Genomic DNA, 27,589 nt, shown 5'->3' with positions numbered 1-27,589 from the left:
AAAACTTCTGCTTCTTTTATTGTTTTCAAAGAATTACATAATGCATTAATAATCACAGTAAAGACAAACCGGCTTTCCCGCATGTCATCATTGTGCAAGCTTACAATTAAATGTAAAATTAGATGTAAGATGTAAAACTTTTTCCTCTGCTCAGCCTTTAGAATCAATTGTACAGGGAGCAGAGCAGTAAAGCTTTGAAAACCTTTGTCTGTTTACTTGACACCGCCGCCTAGAGGTTTGCATATAGTAAGAGCTAAAAAATACAGTTGCCATCACAGTCATATACATTGTTTTTGTAAATAATTAGGTGTTTTGATCAGTACTTCACTGGGGTCATTCGTAGCTGCGACTGGTTATCTGAGGAAACACTGAAACATAAGCCAGGTCCAAATAATTTCATCAGATTTGTGCAGTATGTATTTCCAATTAAAGTGACATCACATAAACCTAATTAGTATAGATGCAACCTGCAACTTGATTTTCCAGTGCATGGTTTTCTCATCAAATTGATTACACAGACCCTGCAAGGAAGTATACTGCAAATACACACGGTACCTCAGTGAATCTGGTGCATATGCTACTGTAGAGGGATATAAAAACACATTTGTTACGTTGCTGTCCACAAATGTGAATGTTCATCAGCTTGAAAGAGTAACAGTCAGGTCCTTAACTTTGCACTCCATTATTACTTTAATTACAATATGTTTATGTTAAATAGCTGTGGCTGTAAAGGCCAGCAGTAATGAAATTTCAAAATACACTGCTCCCTGTCAAATTTTCAGGAAAAGACATCTCTTTTGTGCAAAATAAATCGTTCTGATATGCAAGTATCACAGACACAAAGAAACGCTGTGCATCCTCTTGCAGGTTCAATTACTGGCCTGTGTCAGATACTAATCCTATTCTACTGTTTTAGCATGATTGAGAACGTATAGACCATTCACTGACTTCATGCAAGAGGAGGCAGAGGGTCCAATCGCACAATCATCTCACACACTCACTAGACAAAAACCACACTCATGTACTACACCAACCACTTTAGCATAACTGCAAGTCAGTAACAAGTTGATAGTGTTGATTATTTGCTCTTCTATCCTACTGTGTATTGTGCTGTCAGGTGATTTACTGTGAAAAGAAATGGATTATTGAAACTATAATACATGTGGCACATCTGTGCACAAAAATGAAGCAGAGGATTTCAAGAGAAAAGGAGTTTTAGTCACTTCTGGGTTATCAGACATGCTCGTACTATAATTGGAAAGATACAATGACACTGGGAGATCACAGCACGCTAAATTGGGAAAAAGAAACATAAGTGCACATAAACAGGAGTCCCTTTCTCGAACTTATGAGGAGGTAGAAAGCTAAAATCCCAATAGTTCACTATTCAGCCCATGTAGACACATGTGGCATTTCAGATTTAAGAGCAGAAACTAAGCCTGAAACAAAATTGTTCGCAAAAACAAAGGCTTATGTTAATTAAGGGTGATGTGATCAGAATAAGTATCACAGCAGTTCAGTAGCCCACCTTTCCTCTCCTGCCCTCAATGTATTACTATGAAAAAGGTACTGACTGAACGAATCAACAGCAAACCTTTGACCAGTGCAAAAGTGATCCAGTACTCTGTTGTCAACCAATGTAGGACAGTTACAGTACTGTAGACAGACTGACATCAGGCTAATTGGTTTCAACTCTGAGGTAGGATCTATAATACCAAAGGGGATATTTGTTCAACCCAGTACCACAGTACTACGCTATGACAATCAGTAATGTGATGTCCATTTCCAAAGGTTCGGGTTTCAAAGGTTTCTCAGTGAAATGTGGTTGGCCCATTGGAGTGTGTATGTGTGGGGTAGGATAATGCCTGCCAGCCTATGCTGGTTTAAGAAAAAAACTCAATAATTGCCTGTACAGAGCGCCCCACATCAAAGGCACTATTTTCAATATTTCCATACATGCCACCACTACTCTGTGCACGAGTCGACCCTGTATCCAGTTCGTCCTGCATCCCCACTAAGGGCTACCCGTTGCTAAGGTGCCTTCCTACCTCTTTTCTAGCAAGTTCATTGTAATTACATCACTTGCCTCAGACATGTTGAATGGGCCTGATATGCATTTTTCTCCTGTAAGATTAAACAAAGCATTAAATAGAATTACAGAAATAAATACATTTTATTTCATAGAAATATGTGGGCCCTTTTGTCCAAATTGTCACTGACAGATGTGTCTAGGAATTGGATGAAGTAAACAATTCATGAAAAAAGCTGCCCTACTGTTTGGGAATTTATTAGTCACTAAATCTCATCTGAGTAACCATCATGCACTGTAAATCCCTATGTTACAATGCATTTAATGAACGTTAAATTGTAATTTAATTGGAAGCCCTTCCCTCTCACTCAGGGGAAAAAAAAAAAAGATCAGTGATTACATCAAGGAAGTCTGGTCCCTTTCAATAGGATTATGTTTTAGGTTGATTTAATGTCATATTGATAATCGTCTATATAAAATTTCTAGTACAGACCCCAAAAGTGAAATATGACGAGACAAAAAAGATAAAAAGGAAAAATCCAAATCAACATCAGAGTTAATATGTTGCCAATTTTCCCCAAAGCCGTTTTTCTACCACAGCTAAAACCTGGATTTGTCCACATACATACAGTAATATATATTTTGTAATCTTTCGAAGTCTCTGGCTATGTACAGGCTATACAAATAAAGAGCAGGCTGAGGGCCAGGTTTTATTAGCTGTGCAGAGGGAGCAGTTGGTTGGGAAGTCTCCCAGTCTCCCGGCTCCTTCCCCCGCAGTCTGCCCATACAGGTGGCTGTTCTGCTTCACTTGCGATCGTCGATGGTCTTAATGAATTCCACCGCCGCGGTGAACTGCATCCACCAATAGCACTCCTCCCCACTCAGCCGGCTGGCGTAGAAATTATTGATGTACTGAACGGTGGACAGCAGGCAGGGCGGGTTTGCCTGGAGGGGAGGAGATGTGGGGATGGGCCCGCATTAGCCACTGAAAGAACCTCACGCAATGCCACACAGATTACAATCATAAATATGTAAAAATATGTAAAAACTATCCGCACAGGTTAACAGACAGCAGTCTTTACAGAGCATGCCATTACAATACAGTTACTTAGGGAAAAAAATCTTATGATTCTCAATACTGTTTCACAAGAATTCACTTACTGATGAAATGTGAAGGGTGTTTAAATTTCAACCTGTTAAGTTGGCAAAAAGTTGCACTTACCCTTATGAGGACAAAGACGAGCACAGGGACAAAGTCATCCGCACCAGGGACAGAGTCCTCATTGGCCAGACTGAGGAGGTTCATAATGGTGGAACACATGCGCAGTATACACTGGACTTTGTCTCGTGGCGTCTTGTAGGCGTTAATGGTCCTGATCTCTGACTGTGCGGAGGGCCAGGGGGCTTCTTTTAGGTAAACCTGCAAACAGAAAAGTCAAAACGCTCAGATGTTTTTTTTAGGCTTTCTGTACCTGAATGTGTTTTATTTCATCACTGATGCCATAGCAATGATGAGAAAAAAACAATCAAGATTATACCTCTGGGATTTGAAGAGCTTTATGATTGGCTGTAACAACTTTAGTGAGTCGCTGGATATGTTCATGGAAAAGCCTGTAAAAACACAAACATTATAAGTACATTTTGTGGTGCAGTGTTTCCAGAAATTTAAAAAAAAAAAACTGTTAAACTCAGTCCTTTGTCTGCATGTCATAAATTGATTTAATCTCGCTTACTATTCTCATGTACAATACATACCAAATAAATACAGACAATAATCATCACAGTAAATTTTCACTGTCTCTTATTTTTTTACATTTTGGGACCAAGTGTGTAAACAGCAGATTAACATTACATGCCCACTGCTGTACTTGAACAGGAAATCCAGTTCACACATCAAAGCTTCTGCAGTGATAAACAAAATGCACTTATCTGGGTAAATAAATAAAAAAAAAAAAAACATTTGATTACTTCAACATAAATTTAGGAAGTATAATAATGGCATGTTTTAAAACTTCATAAAAAGAAACACTGCTGATGCCAAGTACTTACTGGTCTCTGAGAATATCTCCATCCTGGTTCGGGTAGAAGGCCAGTTTGAAGATGCGGTTCATAACGCTGCGCTCGATCGCCATCTGGGCATCCTGCAGCTGGTCCTCACTAGCGTACTGCCAAATGGCATCACGGGCCATGGCACCATACAAGTAGCGCAGAAAATCCTCCACTGATGCCGTCTTGTCATCAGCCGCTGTGCACCCCTGGAACGCTGGAGGAGGAAGAATAAAGTGTAGGACAGAACTATAACCCCCAGTAGAAAAAAAAATAAACATGAACAGCTAGAAGTACTTCCATTATGCTAAAACAAACTAAATAAAAAAAATCAGACACCTTTAATAAAGTCAAGCATCTTGGACTCCATGTGCTCAAGAAGGAGCCGAACACAGACTGTGGTGAAGTAACGGTTCGCCACCTCCTTATCCCTCAGCACCCTTTGGAGGAGCCTCTCCAGATGAGCCTGGGAGGTCTGCAGGCCCTGACGACACCTAGTCAGGTAGGCTATGTATGGTGCCCGTTTTCTAAGAAAATACAAAGAATTAATTATGCAGTAGGGATGAGCAAATTAAGGACTGAGGGGGTGCCCTAACTTTGCCCGTTTCATCTCTCCAGACCCCTGCACTTACCTGTAATCCTCAGCAATAGCAGCCAGCAGCTTCCTGCAGGTGCGTGAATCAAAACGGCTGACACAGCGCGTGGTCTCCTGAATCTGGGCCATCTGGTTCTTATCCTGTAGGTTGATGGCCTCTGCAAGCTGGACCTTGAGGAAGCAGACGATCTCATTGTCTGGTAGAGAGGACAACAGGGAGACAGCGTTAGACACACTGCTCAAAAAGAACCGTCTGGTTGCTGTAATCCGATCAAGCTGTTGCCTCCAGATGACAATGTGAGTGATAGCCACAAAAATAGAGTCTCATACATATATATATATATATATATATATCTTTTTTACTGTAAACCATTTCATTGGATGTCATGAGTAGTACTGAATGTAATGGTAGTACCTTGTTGCACTGCTGCGAGGAAAAGTTGTCATTTATTTTGTGAGGCATTCAGATATGTAGTACCCCTATTAATCTATGTACTGGGGCTACATGGCTGATTTAATATGCAGGACAGTATAATAATGTGACATTTTATTGATACCATGAGGGAATTCTCTTTAACATCCCCCACTTTTCCAACCTAGCCCCAAACCTTGGAAGGTGAGTCAGAAGGTGAAGGTGGTACAGATTTGGTGTCTTTTGCTTAGGGACACTTTCAGCAGGTTGGATGCTTGCCAACTTTAAGGACTAGTATCCTGCTGCCTAGGCAGAGCGTAACATAGATTTCTGTAATTTGGCAGAAAGGAAAAAGTGGCACCTCAATACAGTCTGCAACACATTATTCTCTGGCAATTCATCAGTTTAAGGACAGCTACATCCCAAACCCCTAAAAACACAGATTCAGACAAGAGCATGCATCTACCTTCAGGGTCCATGTGGTCAGGTAGCCCATTTCTTGTGGTTGCAGGAGCCATGATGGGCAGAGCCACAGAGTCTGCAGAGCACAATGCCAACCTCAATTTCTTCTTGGCATCACTAAAAGACCAAAGAAAAAACAAATAAAATTAAAGATTAAAATAAACAGTAGTGGTTTTCAAATAGTTGGAAATGAAAGTAAAATTTCTGCAAATATGGGACCTAAAGGAGAACTTGGAGTCATGCTGCTGTGCTGTCTGGCTGGCAGAGTCTGGGAGGTCATCTGTGGAAATGTTCTGCAGAGTATCCTCTCTTGGAGAGTCATGCACGCTGTCCTCAACGCAAAGGTCTGTCAGCGTATATAGAAATATTAAATACAAATTCCTTGTTTTCATTTACTCCATGTTTTTATAAGATACTTCTGCCAGATTTGTTTTCCAGACCTCCTGTAGTGTCATAGGAAGCTCCACCTGTGGCTCCGTCACTTGGGCTGGTCCTCTTGATGTTCCTGTACTTGTCCAGAATGTCTTCAGCTGCCTGGGCTTGAGAACTCTGTCTGGGCACTGGGTCATCTGACAAAACAACAGACACACAAGATCCATTTAAATTAAACCACACTTTGATGAACTATCTTAGCCAGAAAAGTAATTAAAAACAAACTAGAACAGACCTTGTGGGATACGCTCCTGAGGAATCTCGTCTTTCTCCTGCTTGTCCCTCTTCCGAAATGCTGCAATTGGAGCTGCAAAGGAGAGATATGTGATGAGTGAGCCGTATTGAGTGCAAAACATTCAGTTTTTCCAAGATGAGAGGCTGATCATGGGTCACCTGTTGACAGCCCATCAAAAATGCATTTTGATCGATAAATCTTTTGGACTTTCCATGAGTTGTAGTGAAAGTGAATCTCAGTGTGGGATATATAGCATCACACTAACAAGTCTCTATGTAGAAATGTACTGCTGAAGAAAAGCAAAACATATACGATGATACATAAAACCATTAGCTCATACTGCCAGAATATCAGAAATATTCATTACAACTCATAAAAACTTTCACCTGAAGAGATACATACTGTAAACCTACTAATGCTTATCCTATTAACACAGAGGTGTGAACAGGACAAACAAAGAGACACAACGTCTACCACTCAAAATACAGGATGGAGCATCTACGTTGATATTCTGTTTTCTTATTACAGTACAATGGGAACAAAAAGAAAAGGGGTGATACAATGGAAGCACTGATGAGGTGTGGCTGTGTGAGGTCAGGCTACACCATGTCACATCACAGTTCTACAGCTATAAGAGCACATCTACAAAGCAGCATGGCACGCAGCCGCCGGCTCCAGCAGTAAAGCTAGCTCAGTGACAACAGCGTGAAAGCATTACCTGGGACATCACTCTCAGCCGTCCAATACAGCACTGTGAGGAACACAACAGACAGGGTTGGCCTTTCACACACAGGCTGCCGCTCTGAGGGACGAGTAAATGTGCATCACCATGCAGAGCGGCAGGACAAACACAATGGACACTACAGAATTCTGGGAGTGTGGCGTTGTTAGGCTACGTGGCTTTATACTTTTCCGTGAGCAAAGAGTCTTCCATTTTATGAATATCAATTTAATGTTTACTTAAGAAACATCATTATCTCAAAGAGTAATAAGCAGGCATTTCATGTGGGCACAGCTCATTATTTCCCAGACAGATGTATGAGAGATGGTTGTAGAGTAGAACTGCAACAAGAGATGTGTCATCTATCAGTGCTGATGACAGAGAGGTCTATCTAATGACCATTAGCCGCTGGCTGACAGCACTGCTGGGAGGGCTACAGCCATACAATCTACACAGCTAAAGCTTCTCTGATGACTGATTAGCTTTGAAAAGTCTATATAAATCTGCAGCCAGTGAGACGTGAGAGAAAAAGGACTGGACATGTCTCTGGAGTAACTTCAAACAAGAAACATCATTTTCCAAGTGGAACATCAGCAATGGAGTGGACAACATGGATCATCATTCTCTTTCTCACATTATAAATTGGCTTTCGCTCTGCTCTTTAAAGTGTGATATTTTCTGTCAGTTGTGATTAAGAGAACTTTTCTCCACAACAAAAAATAAAGGAGTGCTGCAATCAAACACATCACTTTTTAATGTTCAAAAGCACATTTTTCAATTTAGAAAAGTGGACGTGTTTAAAATGACCATGTGATCTGTTTACTAACCTTTGGGAATGGCTGACACAAAACGTTTCTTCCACCATGGTCTGTTGCGATCAGACTTCTCATCGTCACTGTCTTTTCTGTCCTCAGCCTTTAAACAAAGGAAATTAACTAGTTAAATTTGGGACCCAACCACATAGTTTATTAAAAACCAAAGACTGGAACAAAAACAGAGTAAAACATTTTATTTTTATGCTGTTCCGGAGACACATTAGCATAAAAATAAACACAACTGTCTACAACAGTATCATCGTGTCAGTAGGTTACCTCTCCTTTCAGGGAGTCCTTGCTGGGAGAAGAAGACGGTCCTGTGGCAAAAGCCCCTGCAGGGTCACGATCTTCAACTGCTACCCGCCGGTTAAGGCCAGGATCACTTGTGGGCCGGCGGCCTGGGCACACAATGTCAGAGCTGCGGCTTCGGACGAGCCTGTCGGGGAAGGAGTGGCGCTGCTTGGTGTGCTCCAGCTCGGCCTGTGCCAAGCAGTGAGGCGTGAAGAGAGAGTGGCGCGTCTCCTGCCCCAGGGCACTGGCTTCAGGGATGGGAGGGTCAGGGGGAGGGTGAGGGGGTCTGGCATAGTGCACTTTGGGCCTCACTATTGTTCCAGTGGAAGAGCCTGAAGCAATAAAAGATGCAAAATGAAAGACTGAGCAAATTTTAGTTTTTACTGAAAGAATATGGCCAGTATCTAAATATTCATGAGCAGGCTTCATTGCATTCTCTTTCAGCCTAAATTACCCTCTTAAAAGCCCACTGCATACTCAATAAAGACAGTCTAGATGTTTTATTTGTGATTATTATACATCTGAAGTTTGACTGAAACATTTGTAGTAGTGCTCCACTGTACCTCATCATCTCACCCATTTCTATAGAAAAGTTTCTACACATATTACAAGAGTAGAAAAAAACACCTAGAAATGGGGGGAGTGCTAAAGAGAGATGTTAGTGGGAGATGAGCCCTAGGTGTAGGTAGGCCACCTGTTCCAAGGGTAGACTCTCTCTCCTGAAAAGCTTCCAATGGCAGCCTCGTGCCATGAGCACAGTGGGACAAGGGGACAGTGCCAAAGAGCCTGGGGTGAGGTCTCTCAACCTGTCATCCCTTCACCTTGCCACAGACACTACTGTTCCTCTCTCAAACAATTTCCACCTGCACTTACCCTCAGCACTGAAAACTAAACACACATGAAGAGAAACAAAGACTGAAAACAATTAATGGGCCAAGAGGAATGACATTTCAGTTACGCCTTTATTGTGTCCGGTAATAGACTTGGGAGGGGGCACAGGCTCACTTTTGGTTAATTTCGCAGCACTCAAGCTGCTCTGTGAGCCCATAACATTAGGGTCGGAATTTAATGATAGTCATTTCTATCTCTGATTGGGTGTTGAGCATTCTGGGAGCGCAAATTACCTTCTCCGGTGGAGAGGGGATCGAACATGGCCAGCAAGGAATCAGCCTGTGATGGTGGAGATGTCAGATGGTGTGCTCCTATAATACAGACAAAGACTTGACATACTTAACAGCAGAAGAATGTTGATTGAAAAACTGGTTTAGAACAAGTACAAAAAAAGACGCATTATCCAGACAATCAACCTTGTACAATGTTAAGAACGCCAAAAAATATTTTACTCTCCTTCACAACTTTAAGTAATGCTTAGCACTCTAAAACAGTGATTTAGTCTGGTGGCAGCTGTGGTGAAGACGGGGATTGATGGCTCTAGCTGATGCTGTTTTGACCACATACACACTGGTACTGATGTGACATTCTCCTACCGTGGCCTGCCTCCTCCCCATCTGGACTGGTCACCGAGTCCTTTCCTCCAAAATCCGAGCTGCACTCTGACCGCAGGTCCTCGATCTTGTTGGGGATGTCTTCTGAGGTTGCACTGATACCTGCAGCACAAAAAACAAACGCATGTCCCTTCTGACATTCAAAACAAAAGCAAAACAATATCACCTTTACAGTGAGATGCTTCAACCTGGCAGCAGTCAGGAGAAAGAACCTGGATATTCAATGGTTCTCAAACAAATGAGGATATTTTTCTCTTTAGACTATGCTGTATGGTCTCGCTCAGTTGAGAACCAACTGGGAACTCTAAATTGGTAGCGTAAGCTCCCATGGGTTGGGAGAACGACACAGATAAGAGTGATCATCAGATGCAGACTATCCATCGGCTTGATCCCTTGGGATGTTTTCCTGTGAGCTGAGCCAGGGACGTCATGGCTGGCTTCTTAATCTAGGATACTACTTCATGCTTGTCAACATAGCATGTCCACCTGAGCCCAGGGAAAACACAACTAGCATTAACCTCTGTATCATACAGAAAAATTCGCACTGACCCCACTACCCCCGCTAACAGCCCTGCCAGCAATATGACCGTTCTGCACAGAAACAAGGACAGTGGGAAACAAAGTTTTCACCTGGATATTTAACATGTGAAGTAGTAGCTCACTGTCTGACTAACATTTTTCAAAACACAAAAGACACCATGGGATATGGAGAAAATACGTATTTAAAAAAAGTTATTTTTTTAAAAGAAGTAGATAACTTTATACCTGACACAACACTTAAGCCTGGTGTGCTTGGTCTCGAGCTGACCTCTCTGACCTCTGTGTCATCTGAGGTACTGCCAACCCCTGAACAGCTCTCCAGCTCCTGCAGACGCTCCTCCTGCTTCAGGTCTGGAGCCTCTAAAATAAAGAAAAAAAAAAAAGAAAAGAAAAGAAAAAACAATTACATTTTGTCTAGAGGAAAATCTGTATTTCTCGCACCCAAATATAAACAAAGTATGGTATTAAAAAGAAAGAATCTAGCATACTCTGCTACAGATGGTGGTCATTCTCTCACTCCACCCCTTCCTTTGTTATGATTATTGGGAAACCAAGTGTGCACATATGCACGAAATCAAACACAGCATACATTATCATGCCTTATAACTGCCAAACTAAACCATAAAGCTAGTACGGCCAATTCTTTGGCTACCCAGTGGAGCTGTTGGGTCCAACCCAGAGGTTCCATACTAACAGCAGTACTCATTTGCATGCTCGTTAGTAATAATGTGTTGGTGAAGTGCTCTTCTGAGTGTAGTTTTCTGCTGCCTAGCCATGAAACAAGCGTACTACTTGAAGCAAGCCTCCGATTGTGCTATTACGGAGGAGCACATGGGCAGCAAACGGAACAAAAAGCAATCAAGACACTCATGCATGTCATTTCTACACTGCACATATTGAAATGGTGTAATACTTCAATTAACATAAGGCTCACGCTTTTCAAATAAACACTTAACGTTGTTAATAAAGCAATCACCAGATTTTCGCAGAAACACTGTTTTTTTAAAAGCAAGAGTTAAGGACATAATCTCTCATTAGTTAAACATTTAGGATACATGAAATACATCGAACACATAAAGATTGTATTTACTGGTGCCCTGAGTGATTACCGTCATAAAAAACTACAATATGTCTCAGAGGAAAGCAATGCTTAGTCTAGCCAGATAAAGAACTGACACCATGTAAACTGACTGAGGACAGCTGCTGTCCTTGTGCGTTCCTTCCCACTGCTCCACCACAGGTGCAAACACACCTGGTGGTCCCTCTAAGGAAACCCTGAGCTGCCTTTTACTGGCACACACAGATCTGCCCTGAAAGACAGGCAAGAGCACACAAATATGTCTACAGATGTATGCGCACATTTTTGGTATAGAATGCAGTGCAATCACACCTGGTGCCCCAACCCCCATTATATTAAATATACATAAATATGCATGCAAACACACATTTGAGACTGTCATGGACATAAATCACAAGAATCAAGACTATAGTCACAGAAAGATAGCAGTCAAAGCGCAAAGTTCCACATCTCAAGACTGAACCTGGTGCCCCACCTGAGTCACTAGGCAACACCTCCACACTCCAGGCCTCACTTGTGGTCTCTGAGATAGTGGAACCATAGGGGTCCAGCAGCACTGAACCTGAGCCAGGAAGACACAGCAGGCTGCCGAGCATGTTCTCCGCAGCTGCCCCTGAGAACACAAAGAAGGACAGAGACAAAGAGTAAAGCGCCATCCACAGCGAGAAACAGCTTTTTTGTTCTGGAAAAGTGTTGGACCAGCAAGAAGTCGCCTCTCCAGTCCCAAAGTCATCTTAAAGGCACATTTTTAGTTCTTTACAAAGCCTCTGTGTGTTGTTAGGGGACTAGTGTTGATTCATATTCTGTAATTAGTTCTAATCAATTATTCAGAGCTTCTCAGATGAGCAATGTGTGAACTTGGGTGTATGAAAATGCCACTAAATAAATTATGCCTTTGTTAACACTGAAATTTTTGAGTGGCATGCATTTCTGTGTTTTCATCTGCAGAATCAATTCCACAAATATTATATGATATGAGTGCAACTAATGACAATTTTCCATTCTGTATTAAATTATCTTTTTTTGAATAACAAAATAACAGTAACAACCCTATTAAACCAAATATAGCTAAATAATAGTAAATAGCAAATATATGTATAAGATAAGCTATTTAAGGCCTGAAGTATTCAATATATTATAATAAAGCAATGTCGGTTTTTTGTCTCAGTGTATGACTGAAATAATTAATTGACGATCATTTTCCTTTGAATGAAGTCGTCATAACCTATTGATTTTAAATTGCACCTCTCAGTATATTTCCGACTGACATGAGATTAAAAAAAATTCCAAATAAAGCCTCTTTGCTGTTGCTTTTGAGGATGTGTTTGCTCACTTGCAGTGCTCTTCACATTCCGAGACGAGAGAGTTGGAGGTCACATACATTTCATGCTGGGCCCCACAGGCATATATACCACTGTGCCAAAGGTCAGAGGGTAATGGTAATATCTCACCCTGCCCTGGCCTCCGGGGCCACGACTTTGAGCTGTTGATTAAGCCTAACATTACTCACAACCAAATTACCGCTTAGCCCACCCTCCCACAAAGTCCTCAGCACTGTGTCCCTCCATCTCCATTTGGGAAGCCAGAGCTTAACAAGGCAGAAGAATGTGGAGGAGGGGGAAAGAGCAAGCAGGTGTGAGTGGGAGTCAGTGGTGAGGGCTCAAGACCAAAAAGTCCACCGGTGTGAGCTGCACCCCCCGGTACGTCATGCTTCCACTTCATGGCACACGCACGCCATGAGCATGCAAGCATGCCAGCACCCAGGCAACAATGTGTGCTGATGTTGGCGGGGGCAGGGCTCTCATTGGCGGTGGGAGAGCTCTATCCCGCTGTCCGTGTTACAGTCTTCAAGGTAGGGGCGCAGAGTACATGTCTTTCAGGTGGATGATTAAATGAGTGGCACAACAAGAAGTGAAACAATTAGAATTTCTGCCTCATTATCATGGTAATCTTATCAGTGGGATAATGAGGTATTAATGGATATTTAATGTGCATCTCATAACCCAATCCCTTGGAGAAAACACATAAGGAAATCGCTGTAAATTCACTTAATGATGGAAAAGTCCCCCAACGCCATATTCCGAAGAATGAAAAATGGTGGATGCAAATGAGAAGGAACCAAGGTCAATAAGACTGCAGGGACTGAGTGAATGTCAGAGAGAGGGAAAGAGAGAAGGAGAGAGATGGGCATGGGGTGGGCTGTAAAGGAAGAGACTGAGGACGACAGAGAAAAAACAAGGAGAGACAAATATTTTGTCTACAATCACCTTCATATCAGGTGACATCACAGATGAACCTGTTATGCCTAAAGCTTGTCTGTTATTGTCATAGCTTGGGATCAATAAATTTCAGGGGATGAGCTAGCCCTGTACAATCTACTGTAGATGTTTAGGTATTACCATATTATAATTAAGCATGTGTTTATTACCAACTGCTCGTATGATAACGCAAACCTCAAGGGACATTTTCAGAGACGGATAAAAATAAGTGTTTTTAAACAGGCATGTTCTATTTTCATCAAGTGTGTCCACTACATTAAATGCATCCAGGGCATTATGACTGATTTATTCATTATAGTGTACTTAATTTTGGAATTTCAGGTAAAAGAAATGATCACGAGATTTGTAATTGTTCTTAAGCCCTGGAATACAGCATTTGCAACAAAATAAAATGACTTTAGATTAAAAGCAGTTAACAGTAATAAGTCTGTTAAACTAAATAGTCAAATATCTTTTCTGTATAAATATTTAAGACTCAAATATTCTCACAAGACTTACAGTAAAATAATTTTGGATCAATTTAGATTTACCAAACACCAGGATATACCAGGATGGAAATACATGTTAAAAAAAGTAATTAACTAAGCAAACAAAAAATATTACTAATAATTCATGAGTTAAGAACTACTGGGTAATGAAATTGTGTCAAATACAATTTTTCTTCTTAAACCACACAAAATTACTAAAAGTAGCGATAGAATAATAGCCATGAGTCTACCTGTATATAAATAATGGCAATAACAGCATATAAAAGCATATGGTACGTGGGAGGGAATGTGTGGGCCATTTCCTGAAGACCTGCCTTTTGGTGCTATTTCATTCACATACCACAAGGTGATGACATTTCCCTAAATCTGCTTCATAAAAAGTTACTGAAAGCCCTGAGCAGTAGGTTCATTCCATAAGAAGTACCCCACCAACACAGCTCACTCATTAATGTGGTACAATTGACTATGAGTTTAGATAGTAAACCATTGCCCCCACCTGCTATTTCCTGCAACCGATCTTCATCCATGTTTGGGTCAAAGTCGCTCCCTAGAACATCAGTGCTCCACGTTTCACTGACTGTCTCAGAGATGTCCCGATCATCTGTCAAGCCCATCATGTCTCTGATCTCAAACTTCCGCAGTTTGTCATCCAGGTTGTCCTGTGTGGTAGCTAAAGGAGAATGTCATAACGTATAGTCTTCATTTTTAATACTTGTTTATATTATATTTTGTATATAAAAAAACATCTACGCCTTCAAGTCAACTTTTTAAGAACACAGTGAAAAACATATGTCTACCCTGTTCATGCTCCAAAAGCTGCAGAGCCTCTACCCCGTTGCTCCCTGATGGTCCAGCTCCCAATTCAGAAACAGATTCCCCCTCCAGGTCCAGAGATGACACAGAGTTGGAACGATTGGATGGACCTGATGGACAAAAAAAATCCACATAATAGTCAACGTAGTAGTCAGTTTCATATATTATACAAACACCTGTTAGGAAAATTGCAAATAAAAACGTAATTAAGCTGTTGCAATATTTTAATCCATGTTTGCTGAGATTATACAAAAAAGATGCAATGTGTATGTGTTTTAGTCTTGGTAGGGGACTTCAGACTGACCCTCTGAGATGCCTTCCAAGTTGTCGCTGCAGAGTGAGAAGCGTAGAGTTTTATCTGGTTTACCATGCAGTTTAGTATCATCAGCATGTCCATCCCCCTGGGCACCATCAGCCATCTGCAGGTTCAAAACCTATGGTGCAATAGAAAAAAAGGAGGAGCACTGATCATAAACAAGATGTATAAACAAAATGTCACTTAAAATATGAATATACATGTGGAAATTGGGTATGAACAGATATAAGCCAAATATCAGTATTAGGAAATACTGACCTTTGCCGAATATCACTTACTGTCAAATACAACAGCATGTCATTAATTAGTGCTGGATCTGCTGTGTTATAGTTTCTAAAGTTTTTTTCATAAAGTTGTTTCTGTTACTTTCAACGACTGTACAATGATGGCCTGAGACTTTAAAACAGTTCAGATAAGTGTTTATAATTAACCTTAAAAATCATTATCCACCCCGACTTTCCTAATTTGTGTATCCCTATGAAAAAGAATTAAAACTTAACTCAGAAGCACCAAGAGACACTTAAATTTGTATGATAGATTAATTCAACGTAGATTAAAATTTATCTTATCACATAACGTTACAAGCACAGACTACAAAATGCATGACATAAACTCTTAGAAATTTTACTCTCCTTCAGTGACAGGAAAAAAATACGACACTGAATTTATCGCATCACTATTTCTCCTGCAAATGACTACATTAATTCAAGTCCCATTACCTCATTCTCTGACATCATTCCAGGGACATTCTGAGGACCAGTTCCTAGTGAAATCACCAGCACCTCTTCTGGCATCAGTTCCTGTAGGGACTCCTGGGAGCTGGCCTCTGCCTCCCCCTCCTGGGCTATGTTGGTACGGCTGCGGCTACGAGCAGCTGCTGGTTTTGGGTTGGAAGGTATTAGTAGAGTTAGAGTAACTTCAGAAGAAAATTAATCATATGCTGATAAATGTTTGAAGAGAAAATTTGTTGTAGAATTCAGCCAACGTATTAGGAGACTCACATGTTACTTTTAAGATCAGTTTTCAGGACAATCAAATAGTATCTGTGAGTATGTACATGTTAAAGCCAAAGCAGAGAAACAAGACTCCAATCTGAAATGTCACACCACTGTGTTTCTGTTACTGTGCTGCATTATTAATGACATTCATTTTATAGACTGTTTTCATTTAATTTTGTCTTTACAGTGCTTATGTTTCCTCATTTGCATGTATGCTGTGGAGTGACATTCAAGAGGATCTCAGTCTCCCTTTTAGGTGTTAGTACCTTAAAAACAAAAAACAACAAAGCTTTTGGATCAAGTACAGATATTAAACAAAAAATATATTCCATTTGAACCTTATACAGTAGACAGACAGAAGTGCAGAGGCAGTGCTGCTCATGCTGTCTGATATCAGTTATTTAAATCAATCATACAAATATGCAGAGTGTAGACGATACCACATATCCAGCTCTGGAAAAAATTCTAGAGACCTCTCCAAATTTCCAGACCTGTGTCTCACTGAAACCTCTGGAATGTGATCAACAGGAGGATCATGTCTCAATCTGTCAGAAAAGTTTAGCTGTTCAATGCATTCAAAGACTCATGAAACCTCCGACTAAATATCAGGGTTATTCTATCAAATATAGATTTCTGAGCTCTTCCCACATTAAAACTTGGTGGTGTTACCTAACAATCAAAAGGATTTTGTTCAAGATCTGGATGCATTTTGTGGCCACTTTGTACACACAAAATGCTCCAAAAGACAATAATTCTTAATAGACTCTCAGATTTATGGTTTTACTTGAATAACTATAAATAGCATATAAAACTAGTGATCCCTTAATGTTTTCCAGAGCTGTATGGCAGTTAAAACACACAGTGCAGAAACTAAACAAACCTGACCTGTAAAAAGTGTCAGCTTTGCCATTTAAAATAACTCAGCATTGAGTATGAGCTTTGGTGAAACATGAAAATCTGTGCGTTTTAATTACAGATGCAATGATACCAATATAGGTATCAGATATTGATGCCATACAGATTCAAACAGTTGGATGGTTCTGCTTAGTTCAAGTCTACATTACTCTCTGTGTGGATATGTCACTGCCAGTCCAAATAATTACTACCCAACCTATGCACATAAAACTATAAGATTAAAACATATAAAATAAAATGATGATGTATAATAAAATATGTGTCTTCTTACATTTCTCCAGTTTCCTACAAAATAAATCCCTATAGAAATAAAACTCCTTTGGAATTATTTCACACTTACTACAACAACAATAGGTTTTTCTGAGTTGCTATGGACAATTACAATTTCATTAAATAAGTATTTTATGTGTTCATTTGTTTCATTTTGTTTTACAAAGTTAGAAACCAATACTTAATGAAGTTTGATATTGCTTTATGCATAACAGAATGATATTTATACAATGAGGCCTATTTGGAACTACAAAGTCCAACTGGTGCATCTCTAGTTGAAATATCCTTCACTCTTCTTGTTTCTGGGATTACAGACAAGTGTAAAGAAGTGTATCACACATTTCAATACAGCTTTTTAAGGCTCTAGTGCACAGTATTGATGTTTCAACCTCAGTCACTGGATAATGAAAAACTTCAAAGAATTAAAATAACTGAGTAATGGTCATGTTGAAATGAGTTTATAATAACATTACTTGACTTGATCTATATTATTTGCCTTCAACTTCTTCTCTAACAGAGCTATGTATATAAGTAAAAAGCTAATCTATATTTTGACCACAGCCCGGGCACAGACCAGAAGGAACCAAGGTGGAAGATGTACATTTATCCCCACTCTACCTGGTAATGAACAGCCATACTCCACTGCATGAGGAGGCAAAAAACAGGAAAACTTAGAAAATGGAATGAGTGGACATAACATCTTATCCCTAGTAATGAGCTAAAGCACTGTGCAAGGCAAAGCAGGTGTAGCAAAAGCACACAGACGAAAGCGGTGCTAGATAAGAGTGGCAGGGCAGGGTTATCACTGTGCAGATTTGACTGATGCTAGATGAGGGGTTATCCAACACAAAACTGGGTGAAACAACAGATATGTGGTTAAGTTCTCTCCAGCTCTAATACCACTGACAGGCTACCCACCAAAAGGGGTTACTAATGGAATGTGAGCAGACAGAGTGGTGGAAGTGGGGTCCCAGGATGTAATAGCAGCTAAGTGTTGTCCTGGTCATTCATTGGCAGCACAGGAGGAAAGGAGAAGAACAAGGTGGGGAGTTGGAGAAAGAATACAGAGTACAACTCAGAAATCAAAGTAATACCATTTGAAGCATCTTGTCAACATTGTGTATATAAACTTCATATGTCAGAGAAGCAAGCACAAGTGGTTCATTTCTAATTAAGGGGGAGTTGCTACGGCATCATTTGTCTTTAAAATGCTAATGAAGGTAGTCTATGCATCTTTCCATCTATTCCAATTAAAATGAGTTCATTTATATTTGGTAATTTAATTGGTTGTCATTTCTGTAATTGAGCCTCAATCCAGGCCATGCTAATTATCTTTCTAACAAGCAGAGAAGAAGCTCATTAGCTCCGCATAAAACACAAGGCTTTCACTAGCCATCAGCATAAACTTGTTTATGTTGCTTCTCATTAGACAAAATAATACAGGGTTGTCTTTAATTTTTTGGTTTTAAATTATGATATTCCTGTAAAGCAGAAAGCTTGCAACTGAAATCTCAAAAAGGCTGAATCATATTCTGAAAACTGGAGAAACAGGAACACAGTGGCTTTAGGGGCCACAGAGGTAGGTACCTATGGGGAGTCTGTTTTTCTTGTTGGCAGGAGTGGTAGCTGGGGAGAGCTGTGGGGTGTTGGAGGGAGTGAGCTCCAGACTGTTGCTCTTCACGGCTCTAGACTGGGGCACATTGGCAAGCAGGGTCTCCAGGGCCATGTGCTCCTCCTCCCGAAGGTGGTCTCCTGCCATCACACTCCTAACAAAGTCCACCTAAATGCCAAAGACATTTGCGTTAGAGACAGATATAACATTCCAAGTGCTTCCTCTCTATGTTTTTGCTGTCAACTGACTACCTCTAGAGCAGTTATCTTTGTCAGGGTTCCTACAGGTTTCTACAAGTAAAATTTAAGACTTTTTAAGACTACTTAGGACAGAATTTGATACCCATTTCACAGCCATACTGGCAAAATTCAGGACCTCTAGAATTTAGGAAAATGTATTTATTTACTCCAACGCCTTGATTCCCTTCATTCCAAGTCATTTCTTATTGGGGGTTGCAAAGTTAGCGATAATTGGTTCCTAATTTCAGCATAAATTGTAACGTTGGAACAGGTGAAACCAAGTTGACTAACGTTACTTTCTTTGCAGCTTGGATATTATCCAGACACATTTAAACACAATATAGCCAACAAATTTATGCCAACATAATTTAAGACCTACCATATTAAATTTAATACCACATAAAGACTTCAAGGTATTAAAGCAGATTTGTAAATTCAAGACTTTTAAGACTTTTTAAGACCCTGCAGGAACCCTGCTTTATGGACTGGCAAAAAAATTTTAGACAGGACAGTCTTAAACAAATTCTACTCATAACCTCCGCTCTAGAAATACTAAAAACACACTTTTGCAAACTTCATGCACTCTCCTAACAACTATTTTACAGCAAATTATCAATTTCTTTCCTTTACAGTTCAGACAGTGTGTCAGCAATTTTTGGTAAGAACCTCATCCAAGTAAATCAATGTTTGTGTGTCAACAAATATTCTATCCTAAGCAGAGGTGTGATATGTCTCTGGCAAGTTCACACTTATCAACTTTATGATGTAGATGAATCTAAACTCGATTTAACTGAGCAGTGGCACAAGTTCACTGACATGTTTTGCAATGAGAGAAAGGCAAAAGAACTCCACAACCATTATGATATACATTGAATAGAAACTACTGTCATGAACCAAGTTAATGCACAATCATAAAAATATGTGCAAACCAACACAGAACTTGATGCACCCCAGGTATGGAATGAGCTGTAAAATCAGTTACCCTACAACACTCCCTTCTATGAATGCCTTCAAAGGAATTTTACAAACTGCCATGAGGTAAAACATGTTGCTACTTTCCATAGCCCTTGGCCGGAGGGGGTGTGTGCTCCCATTACTGGTATGACCTGTATGCCTGTTTATATCATCTTTTATTTTCTTTTTTATCATTTCCTTTGTGTTGCTGTTATGGCTTAACATGTTTTGTTTAGCTTTTTTTTGTGTAAAACTGTTAGATACTACTGTCCTGACAAAGACTCCCTGGAAAAAGACACCTTACACCTCAATGGGGACCAAGCTAAATAAAATCCAATTTTATTTTTCACTGTGTATAGTAAAAACCACACACCCTAGGCAACTAATTTATTCTCTGCAGGATGTCCTGAAAGGTCACAGCCAGAGTGAGTCAGAGTGTAAAATTTCCTTTTGTAACAGACAGGTGTGATCAAACAACTGAATAAAAGAAAAGAGTAAATATCTTTGTGATTATAGCCAACTAGGCCAAACACAGAAAGTACTGTGATAACGAGAACTCCCAAGTCAACTGTCAACAGCACAGTAACAGGATATGTATTACACAATGCCACAGTTTCAAAATTCACAACAGCTGAATAGGTTCTACTAAGTAGTTACAACAAGCTAAATATTTTAGGTTTCCTAAAAAAAAAAGTAGGGCATGTGCTGTTTGTCTGTACCCTAACCTCTGCATATTAAACATTGTAAAAGTAGCATGGTAGGCTGGGAAATATACAGTACTAATCACCTGTCATCAGAACTAATGACACATTTTGGTTGTAAATACTAGAACTGCTTACCAGAGCAAGAAGCTGATTATGTGTAATATAGACTGCAGTCCTGCTGAGGCCTTCTAGAAGGTTCATTGAGGACATTGGCGGAGTCTCGACTGCTCTTCCTCCAATCACTACATCCAGAAAGGCTGCTACACAACTCTGCAGTTGAGAACGAGAGCAAGACAGGAACTTAGTAAAAGGAGAGACATGCACTTAAGCTGGAATTAAAATAAAATTACATTAGTTAACACATGGCATGACTGCAATGTGCATAGCTTACCTTATCAAATTTGGACAAACTGCTTTTCCTCCTTGGGTCTGCATCATCATCCGCCATGGCCAACTGCTGCAAAAGCTGTCCCACCTGTGTAGGAAAGATATGAAACATTAACATATAGACGAGTGAGTCCCACATGTAGTAAGTTTGTACAGGATGTGAAGAAGAGAATACTTGCTTTACCACTGACCTGCATTAGATTGAAGCGAGCCACTTCATTGATGGGTGCATCTGAGATAATACCGTACTGCTCTGGGTTGACTATAGCTGGGCAAATGAAGCAGGTCAATAGCAGGTCTGTGCACATGGTACGCACCTCACCTACTTCAAGGCGTTCCACACATGACAACGTTTTATACATTTGGGAAACGATCCAGCGCAGACTGTGGGGAAAGCAGTAGGTGTTCTGCTTTAAGTAACCAATGAATTTGTTCACCAAAGCTACAAGCTTGGCTTCATTGGCCTCCACAGCTGCCTGCACCCTTTGTCTGTAGCCTTCAGAGCCTTTCTCCCCAAAGCGCTCCTGCTGGGCTGGAGTAAGGCGCTCAGTCACCTTGGCCGGGTCAGTCTCCAGATGGTCTTCATCTTCCACCAGGAGCTGCATAATGGGTTCATGAAGTGTTGCAGTGAGGAAGAGCTTGGCAGAGTACAGGCCCTCTGAGAAGAGTTTGAAAAGGATGCTGAAGGCACAGGTTCCCCGTCGCAGTAGACGGCGGGGGTTGTCACTCTCCTTCAGCTCAAACTCTATCAGATAACGCAAAACCTAAAAGTTGACAAAAGTGGTCCAGTTAAAAACGTGAAAATCTAGAGACAAGTCGTGTTATTCTAGAATTTAACATTGTTGTAGAGGTAAGTGGAGTCCTACTTGTAGCAGGTAGCTCTCATCCTCCTGCATGATACAGTTGCCATAAAGTGAGGTGAAGACATTGTGGATGACCCCCTGGGTGTGTTCCTGGTTCAGCCTCTCTCCTGCCACCAGACAGGATGCCACCAGTCTGGGGTTCTCTCTGAGTCTGGCCAAGAACTCCCCATAGATCGTCTCTTGAAAGCCAAGAGTCTTGTAGCCATCCACAAACTGAGTATCTTCCAGCATTTTGGCATGTTGGCAGCATTCGGCTGGAGAGGCCTCCGCACTGTAGAATAGAGTTTTAGTATAATTACTAACTATATTAGCTGTTAATTACATTTATTTTAACAAATATCTTGTATCAGTAACTGCTTTCATTTTGCACAACCCTCTCACTACTACAACTGGCTAAATCCTAACTTTCAATGTGTCGAATTATGCAAATCATACTCAGTTTTAGATGTATTAAATGTAGATAATGAGTTAGATGTACACTAATGAAAATTAGAGCTGCTACTATCCTTTTTTTTAACTCTGGAAGGAGCTAGTCTTGCTTGATTTTCTATTAGCTAGTCCTGTTATGTCCTGACTCCAGCTCTGTAGTTGATAGACAAACATGAAATCACTCCATGTTATCTAGCTCTGGACAGAAAGCACACAGGTATGTTTCTCAAGTCTGATGTAAGGTCAGAGTATGTTCTAGAAGTAGATCTGACCTAGTGAGAATGAGACGATCAAGGTTGATCCTCTGTTGCTTGGCGATCCAGGCAGCCCTGTACAGCCTCTCAGCTGTCTTTAGCACATCGCTGTTGAGCCTTTGGATCAGCTGCTTCTCTGACGCCACATACAGCCTCTCCTGCTTCAGGTGGTGGGCCAGAGTGTGGATGTCTGGCTTCACCATCTTCAACAGCTCACGAAGGCAGAGAGGTAAATGACTGTAGCAGAGTAGGGAAAAAAAAACAAGTCAATGGCAATACTACTTCACAATTGCAGTCTCTAAATAATTAACTGACTATGTTCAAGGGCAACTCCACCAATCTTATTCATAAAAGCCACTTCACTCATCATCAAGAGCACTACTCTGCCTGTGAAAAGTTTCAGAATGTTTTTTGGTCCTCTGAAGGTGGTTTGCCTTGTCTGAAGACCGTTACACAGAATGTTCACGGCGGGAGTAAAGCGCCTTTCACCTCATCCATTCCACCTCATCATTTTGTATACACACAGAATGCTATTGCTCACTCAGCAGCTGAATAAACCACAGAGCCAAGTCCAGAAAATGTGATTACAGTTTACAGATCATTTAATTTGCCATGTTACTATAAATTTAAAAGAGAAATACATTTGATCAGTGAATCTTAATGTATACCATTAGTCAAACAAAAAGACAAACCCTTATATCATTGCAGCTTCTCGAATGAACGTGTGTTACTTATTTAAACTGAATCTGTACTGTCAGTATTCAACATTATCAACCAGCAACGTTGGATAGAAAAGTACTGTATCCACAGGAAAAACAGGAAGTGGTTCCCTTTCCTCTAAAAGTCTGGTTAAACGCTAGCTCAACACATGATGTTAATGTCATGCAAGAGAAGTGATCATTTGCATTCAGCGTGCTTCACACACTGGCCCAATAACAACAGCAAAAGCACACTTTTTAACAAGCTTTTGGAGACACAAGACTGCAGGATATGCAAATCAGATTCCCTTTTCCAGTTATACACAACCAAGACATACAAACCAAACTGAATGCATGAAATTTGAATGATTTGTTGGTGAATCCCTTGCACAAAGCCTCTTTGTGGCTGGATGCTAACATGGCAAACACTGTGGAGTACAGACTTTGGGAGGAGAATAAGACTGGAGAAAACTGCCTGAGTGAGAATAACGGCTAGGCAGTGTCATTGCTTGCAAGATAACAGACAACCACGACAACAGACCTGATATGTCTGGCAAATCAAATTGGTTATGCTGATTTAAACATACAATGACAAACTCTACACTGAATTCCCTTGGCAAACTCAGATGCACAGTGATTACTGATCTACTAAATGTGGAAAAAAAAAATAAACTTAATAATCCTCAGGTTGCTAGTAGCCTAGATTGTGTGTGCTTTTTCTTATGTTAACAGACCATCAGCAGGCTATATAAAGTAATCTAAATATTGGGGGAAAAACATCATTACATGATTTAATCCCAATTTGCTCTTACTTAACATTCCTACAACTAACCCTGTTATTAGTGCCATTTGATATAGAGTAGTACATAAAAACTACACCTGTATAGGTATAATATTCTTATGTAATATTTTAAAGAATATACTGTAGTCGTACATTATTTAGGGATACAGAAAAAACAAAAGCTAATTAGAAGCAGGAAAGGAAAGTTTACTACTATCTGCACACGATCTGCTATATTATTGACTGAATATTGTTTTTTCTCTTTTTTGGGTAGATGTGTATACAAACCACTTAAGAATATTTTTCAGAACTTTATAAAGCAAATGACTAATTAATTGATTAACAGAGAAATATTCAGCAAATTAAATTGACAATTATTGTGAGAATGAACTCTGCACAGCTTTGCAATTGAAACTTAAATGTTCTTATAGGTAACAGGCTACCAAGCACACTCACGTTCCACTTCCATGTATGAACTCGTGTTCTTAAATAAGCGCATTCCTCACATATTTGGACGGAAGTGAAAAAGCAACTAGGCTACTGAGTGGCTAGCAAAGAGGTTACAGGCTGCTTGTCACAGCCACCTATGCCAACTACATCTACACAATTCACTTCATAAAGGTACCTGGTGACTCAATCATGTAGAAGACTGAGGAACTCTAAAGCAGAAGAGAAACCAAACGACAGACGGTGAGAGGAAAGACATAATCTGCAATGTTCTGAGCTGTGCAAGAATAGTCAGAGAAAGATAGGACACTAAATACTATCAGTCTGAACCATAAAGTAAAATGACATCTGTGAAAGCATCATAAGAAATGTCTGAAATTTCTGAGGCTATTTTTATAAAATAAATAAATAAATAAATAAAATATAACCATGTAGGAACACAACGCACTCCTCCCACTTCATAGCTGAGCCCAACTGAACAAAGTGCTTTTTATAGGCATTCAAAAGATTTCAGTTTCCACAAAAGGTATTGAGAGGTACAGGATAACATCCTCTTCACACTTCCCTTTCAGAGCATTTCTTACATTCTCTGAAATTAAAAACTGTAAGGAAAGTACAATAAATAATCTTTAACACCTCTAGGGCAATATTATTATTTTCAAGAGGCACTGATTATGGAAAACTATTAAACACTGACAATGAGTGAGTGCTTATGCCAGTCTGACATTTTTTTTTTTTAAAAGACCACCCTTTTTTAACATAAGCTTTGACCTAGTGGGAGCTACTGTCTAAAAGGAATGTTGAAGCATGCAGTTGTCAACAAAATCAGATGTACGCTTTCCAAGATTCCTGTCATGTGTTACAACCTGTATCATAAGCTCAAGTATCATCAAAATTTAAAAAAAATTCAGCACGGGTAATTTCATTTCAATTCAGGGCAACTTCCTATATTTTAATCTGTTTAAGGTTGGACTGTCTTATTTAGTAATGAAGAAAAGGACAGGATATAAACCTAAACTGTGCATTTATGTAACTAGATGGCTCCCATTCTTATCTACTAAGTGAAATGATCTGAAGTAAATTCTGAAAACACTGGTTTCACACTGTGCAATATCTTGGCACAAACATTTTATCCCAAACAAATTCTAAAACTGCAACTTTTACTCAAGGTGAATTAAAAATCACATACAAATATTACACGAGCACTGACAATAAATTAACTTCGAATCATTAGTACTCATTTTGGGCCACATACTAATCATACAAAATGCAGAGCATGAGAAAAAAACAAAAAAAAAAACACGTGCACTGACATTCAGAGTTTTCCTATTCTAAAATACAGAGTAAACTGACCTTATTTCCAGTTCACAAAATCATTAGTTCAGAGGAAAAGCTCCTGTTGACTCACCCTAGATCTGAGCATTTAATCACACATTAAAGTGACCAAATCTGACCAACAGTCAATGGTAGATATAATTTAAATAGACTCCTGAGTAATATGGCCACACATGGCAAAGCAACTGTGTAAAAAACGTCAGTCCTGCATTTATGTGAGAATGAGTATATGAGTTTGGACCCTCAGTGACAAGGTCAATGACCCCTAAAGTCTGCAATTTGCTAACATTTTATGACTGACAATAAAAAATAAAATAGCGGATCCATAATGATATACAACAGGAAACATCAGCAAAATAGTAACAGAGTGAAACGAAATGATTCAATGACATAATATCATCATTAATGGCGGCTTGATGCATAGTAGCAATCAACACAATTTATAATGACCAGAACCTCTACAATACAAGGACTTATCTGTATTATCCAGGGGTAAAACCCTTCTGTCCGATGACGGCAGGCCATTATAACAAGGGCTTACAATCTGTGTCTGAATGTTTATATGTAAAGACTAAGACTCAGCCTCGGCTCAGTCAGAATGGGTGTGTGGCTCAAATATTTCTACTTACATGCTTTAAGTGTCCTTGATTAACTGCTTTTGGTTAACCCACTAGCCCACAAAGGTCTGTCAGACACCCACCAAACACTAGACTTGGTTAGGGTAGTATCGATGGCTGGGCTTACTTGGTGAAGACAACGACCAGATTAGTTGAGAATAAGAAAAACATATGAACGTCAGCGTTAACAATGTTAAGTCAGCTAAATGCTATGAAGGTAATGTGAACTGACATACGCACACATAGTTTGGTGTTACAATGGTATCAGACAGTGAAAAAAGCCTTGTGTTGGCGTTGAGTTGGGCGAAGAGCACAGCAAACAAACCGGTGAATTGGCTAATTTAGCATTAGCCTGATTACCAAGTTAAATTCGGCCAAACCTCAGCTAGTCCACCTAGGTAAGCTAACGATGAGCTAGTTAGCTGAGTTAGCTTAGCCTAGTGCTGCAAGCTTTTAACTCACCAAATGTGATCCACCAAATATGCTAACGGATATTTAGCAACTTACCGATCGTAATTAGTGTGTGGTAGTTGTTCACAATCTCTCTAAACACAGCTGATCAAAAGATTTGTTGACCTCGGAGGAATTGTTTGGTGGAGGCTAGCCGACTCACACTGGCTTCTGCAGGAGCGAACACCGCTGTCATTTGCTGTCATCACGAGGAGACCTAAGCAACGCGCATGCGCAAAGGATTTTAAAGGGAAAATCCACAAAAATATGGGATCAGTAAACGCTTCATGTTATTCCTCTCAATGAGCTGTTTGGTGTCATTTCTGAGAATCATGTATTTGCAGCTGGTGATGAGTCAATCTGCTCTCAAAAATATTTAATAAATGGCCAGTAACGTTCTAAATACAGGTAATATCTCGTAAGGAAAGGAGAAAGTCAGAGTCAGGAGTTTGTACTGTTAATTTTTCTTTTAACCACTCAGCCTCAGTCAGGTTATAATCTTTGTTCACCACCACCCTGAAAAGAGCCATTCCAACTCTTTTTAAAAAATACATAAATTAAATAATTTATCGATTGAAT

The 27,589-nt window shown here is 40.0% G+C and overlaps 1 protein-coding gene across 10 annotated transcripts; it reads right to left on the bottom strand.

The window, feature by feature from the left end:
• Positions 1-27,214, bottom strand: gapvd1 (GTPase activating protein and VPS9 domains 1). Of its 10 annotated transcripts, XM_030142599.1 has the most exons (31): positions 27,068-27,214; positions 24,787-24,820; positions 22,701-22,919; positions 22,003-22,270; positions 21,328-21,900; positions 21,141-21,224; positions 20,885-21,019; positions 18,828-19,020; positions 18,159-18,239; positions 17,859-17,882; positions 15,777-15,934; positions 15,046-15,175; positions 14,726-14,851; positions 14,425-14,598; positions 11,637-11,774; positions 10,309-10,443; positions 9,526-9,645; positions 9,163-9,240; positions 8,024-8,370; positions 7,760-7,847; positions 6,930-6,962; positions 6,212-6,283; positions 5,985-6,113; positions 5,764-5,890; positions 5,549-5,661; positions 4,708-4,867; positions 4,415-4,602; positions 4,079-4,292; positions 3,568-3,640; positions 3,252-3,449; positions 2,834-2,974 (listed from the first exon to the last, which is right to left on the bottom strand). In XM_030142599.1, the coding sequence occupies exons 3-31, from the start codon at positions 22,883-22,885 to the stop codon at positions 2,834-2,836; spliced, it is 4,485 nt and encodes a 1,494-aa protein (XP_029998459.1). In that variant the 5' UTR covers positions 22,886-22,919; positions 24,787-24,820; positions 27,068-27,214. The 10 variants fall into 10 exon arrangements, with proteins under 10 accessions (XP_029998460.1, XP_029998459.1, XP_029998462.1 ...); XM_030142600.1 differs by lacking the exon at positions 24,787-24,820 and having other exon boundaries at positions 1-2,974; XM_030142602.1 differs by lacking the exon at positions 24,787-24,820 and having other exon boundaries at positions 5,988-6,113.
• Positions 27,215-27,589: the final 375 nt, after the last annotated feature.

Source organism: Sphaeramia orbicularis, chromosome 9 (genome assembly GCF_902148855.1).
Source record: "Sphaeramia orbicularis chromosome 9, fSphaOr1.1, whole genome shotgun sequence".
Taxonomy (NCBI): Eukaryota; Metazoa; Chordata; class Actinopteri; order Kurtiformes; family Apogonidae; genus Sphaeramia; species Sphaeramia orbicularis.
Note: the sequence above shows the minus strand (reverse complement) of the source record. Positions and strands in the feature narration are given on the sequence as shown.

Coding starts and splice junctions, on each gene's coding strand:
- gapvd1 (XM_030142600.1), bottom strand. CDS start 22,885: ATGGTGAAGCCAGACATCCACACTCTGGCCCACCACCTGAAGCAGGAG. Junction 5,662..5,763: donor GACTCCAAGTTCTCCTTTAG/GTCCCATATTTG, acceptor TTGGTCTTTTAG/TGATGCCAAGAAGAAATTGA. Junction 3,450..3,567: donor AAGCTCTTCAAATCCCAGAG/GTATAATCTTGA, acceptor TTCTGTTTGCAG/GTTTACCTAAAAGAAGCCCC.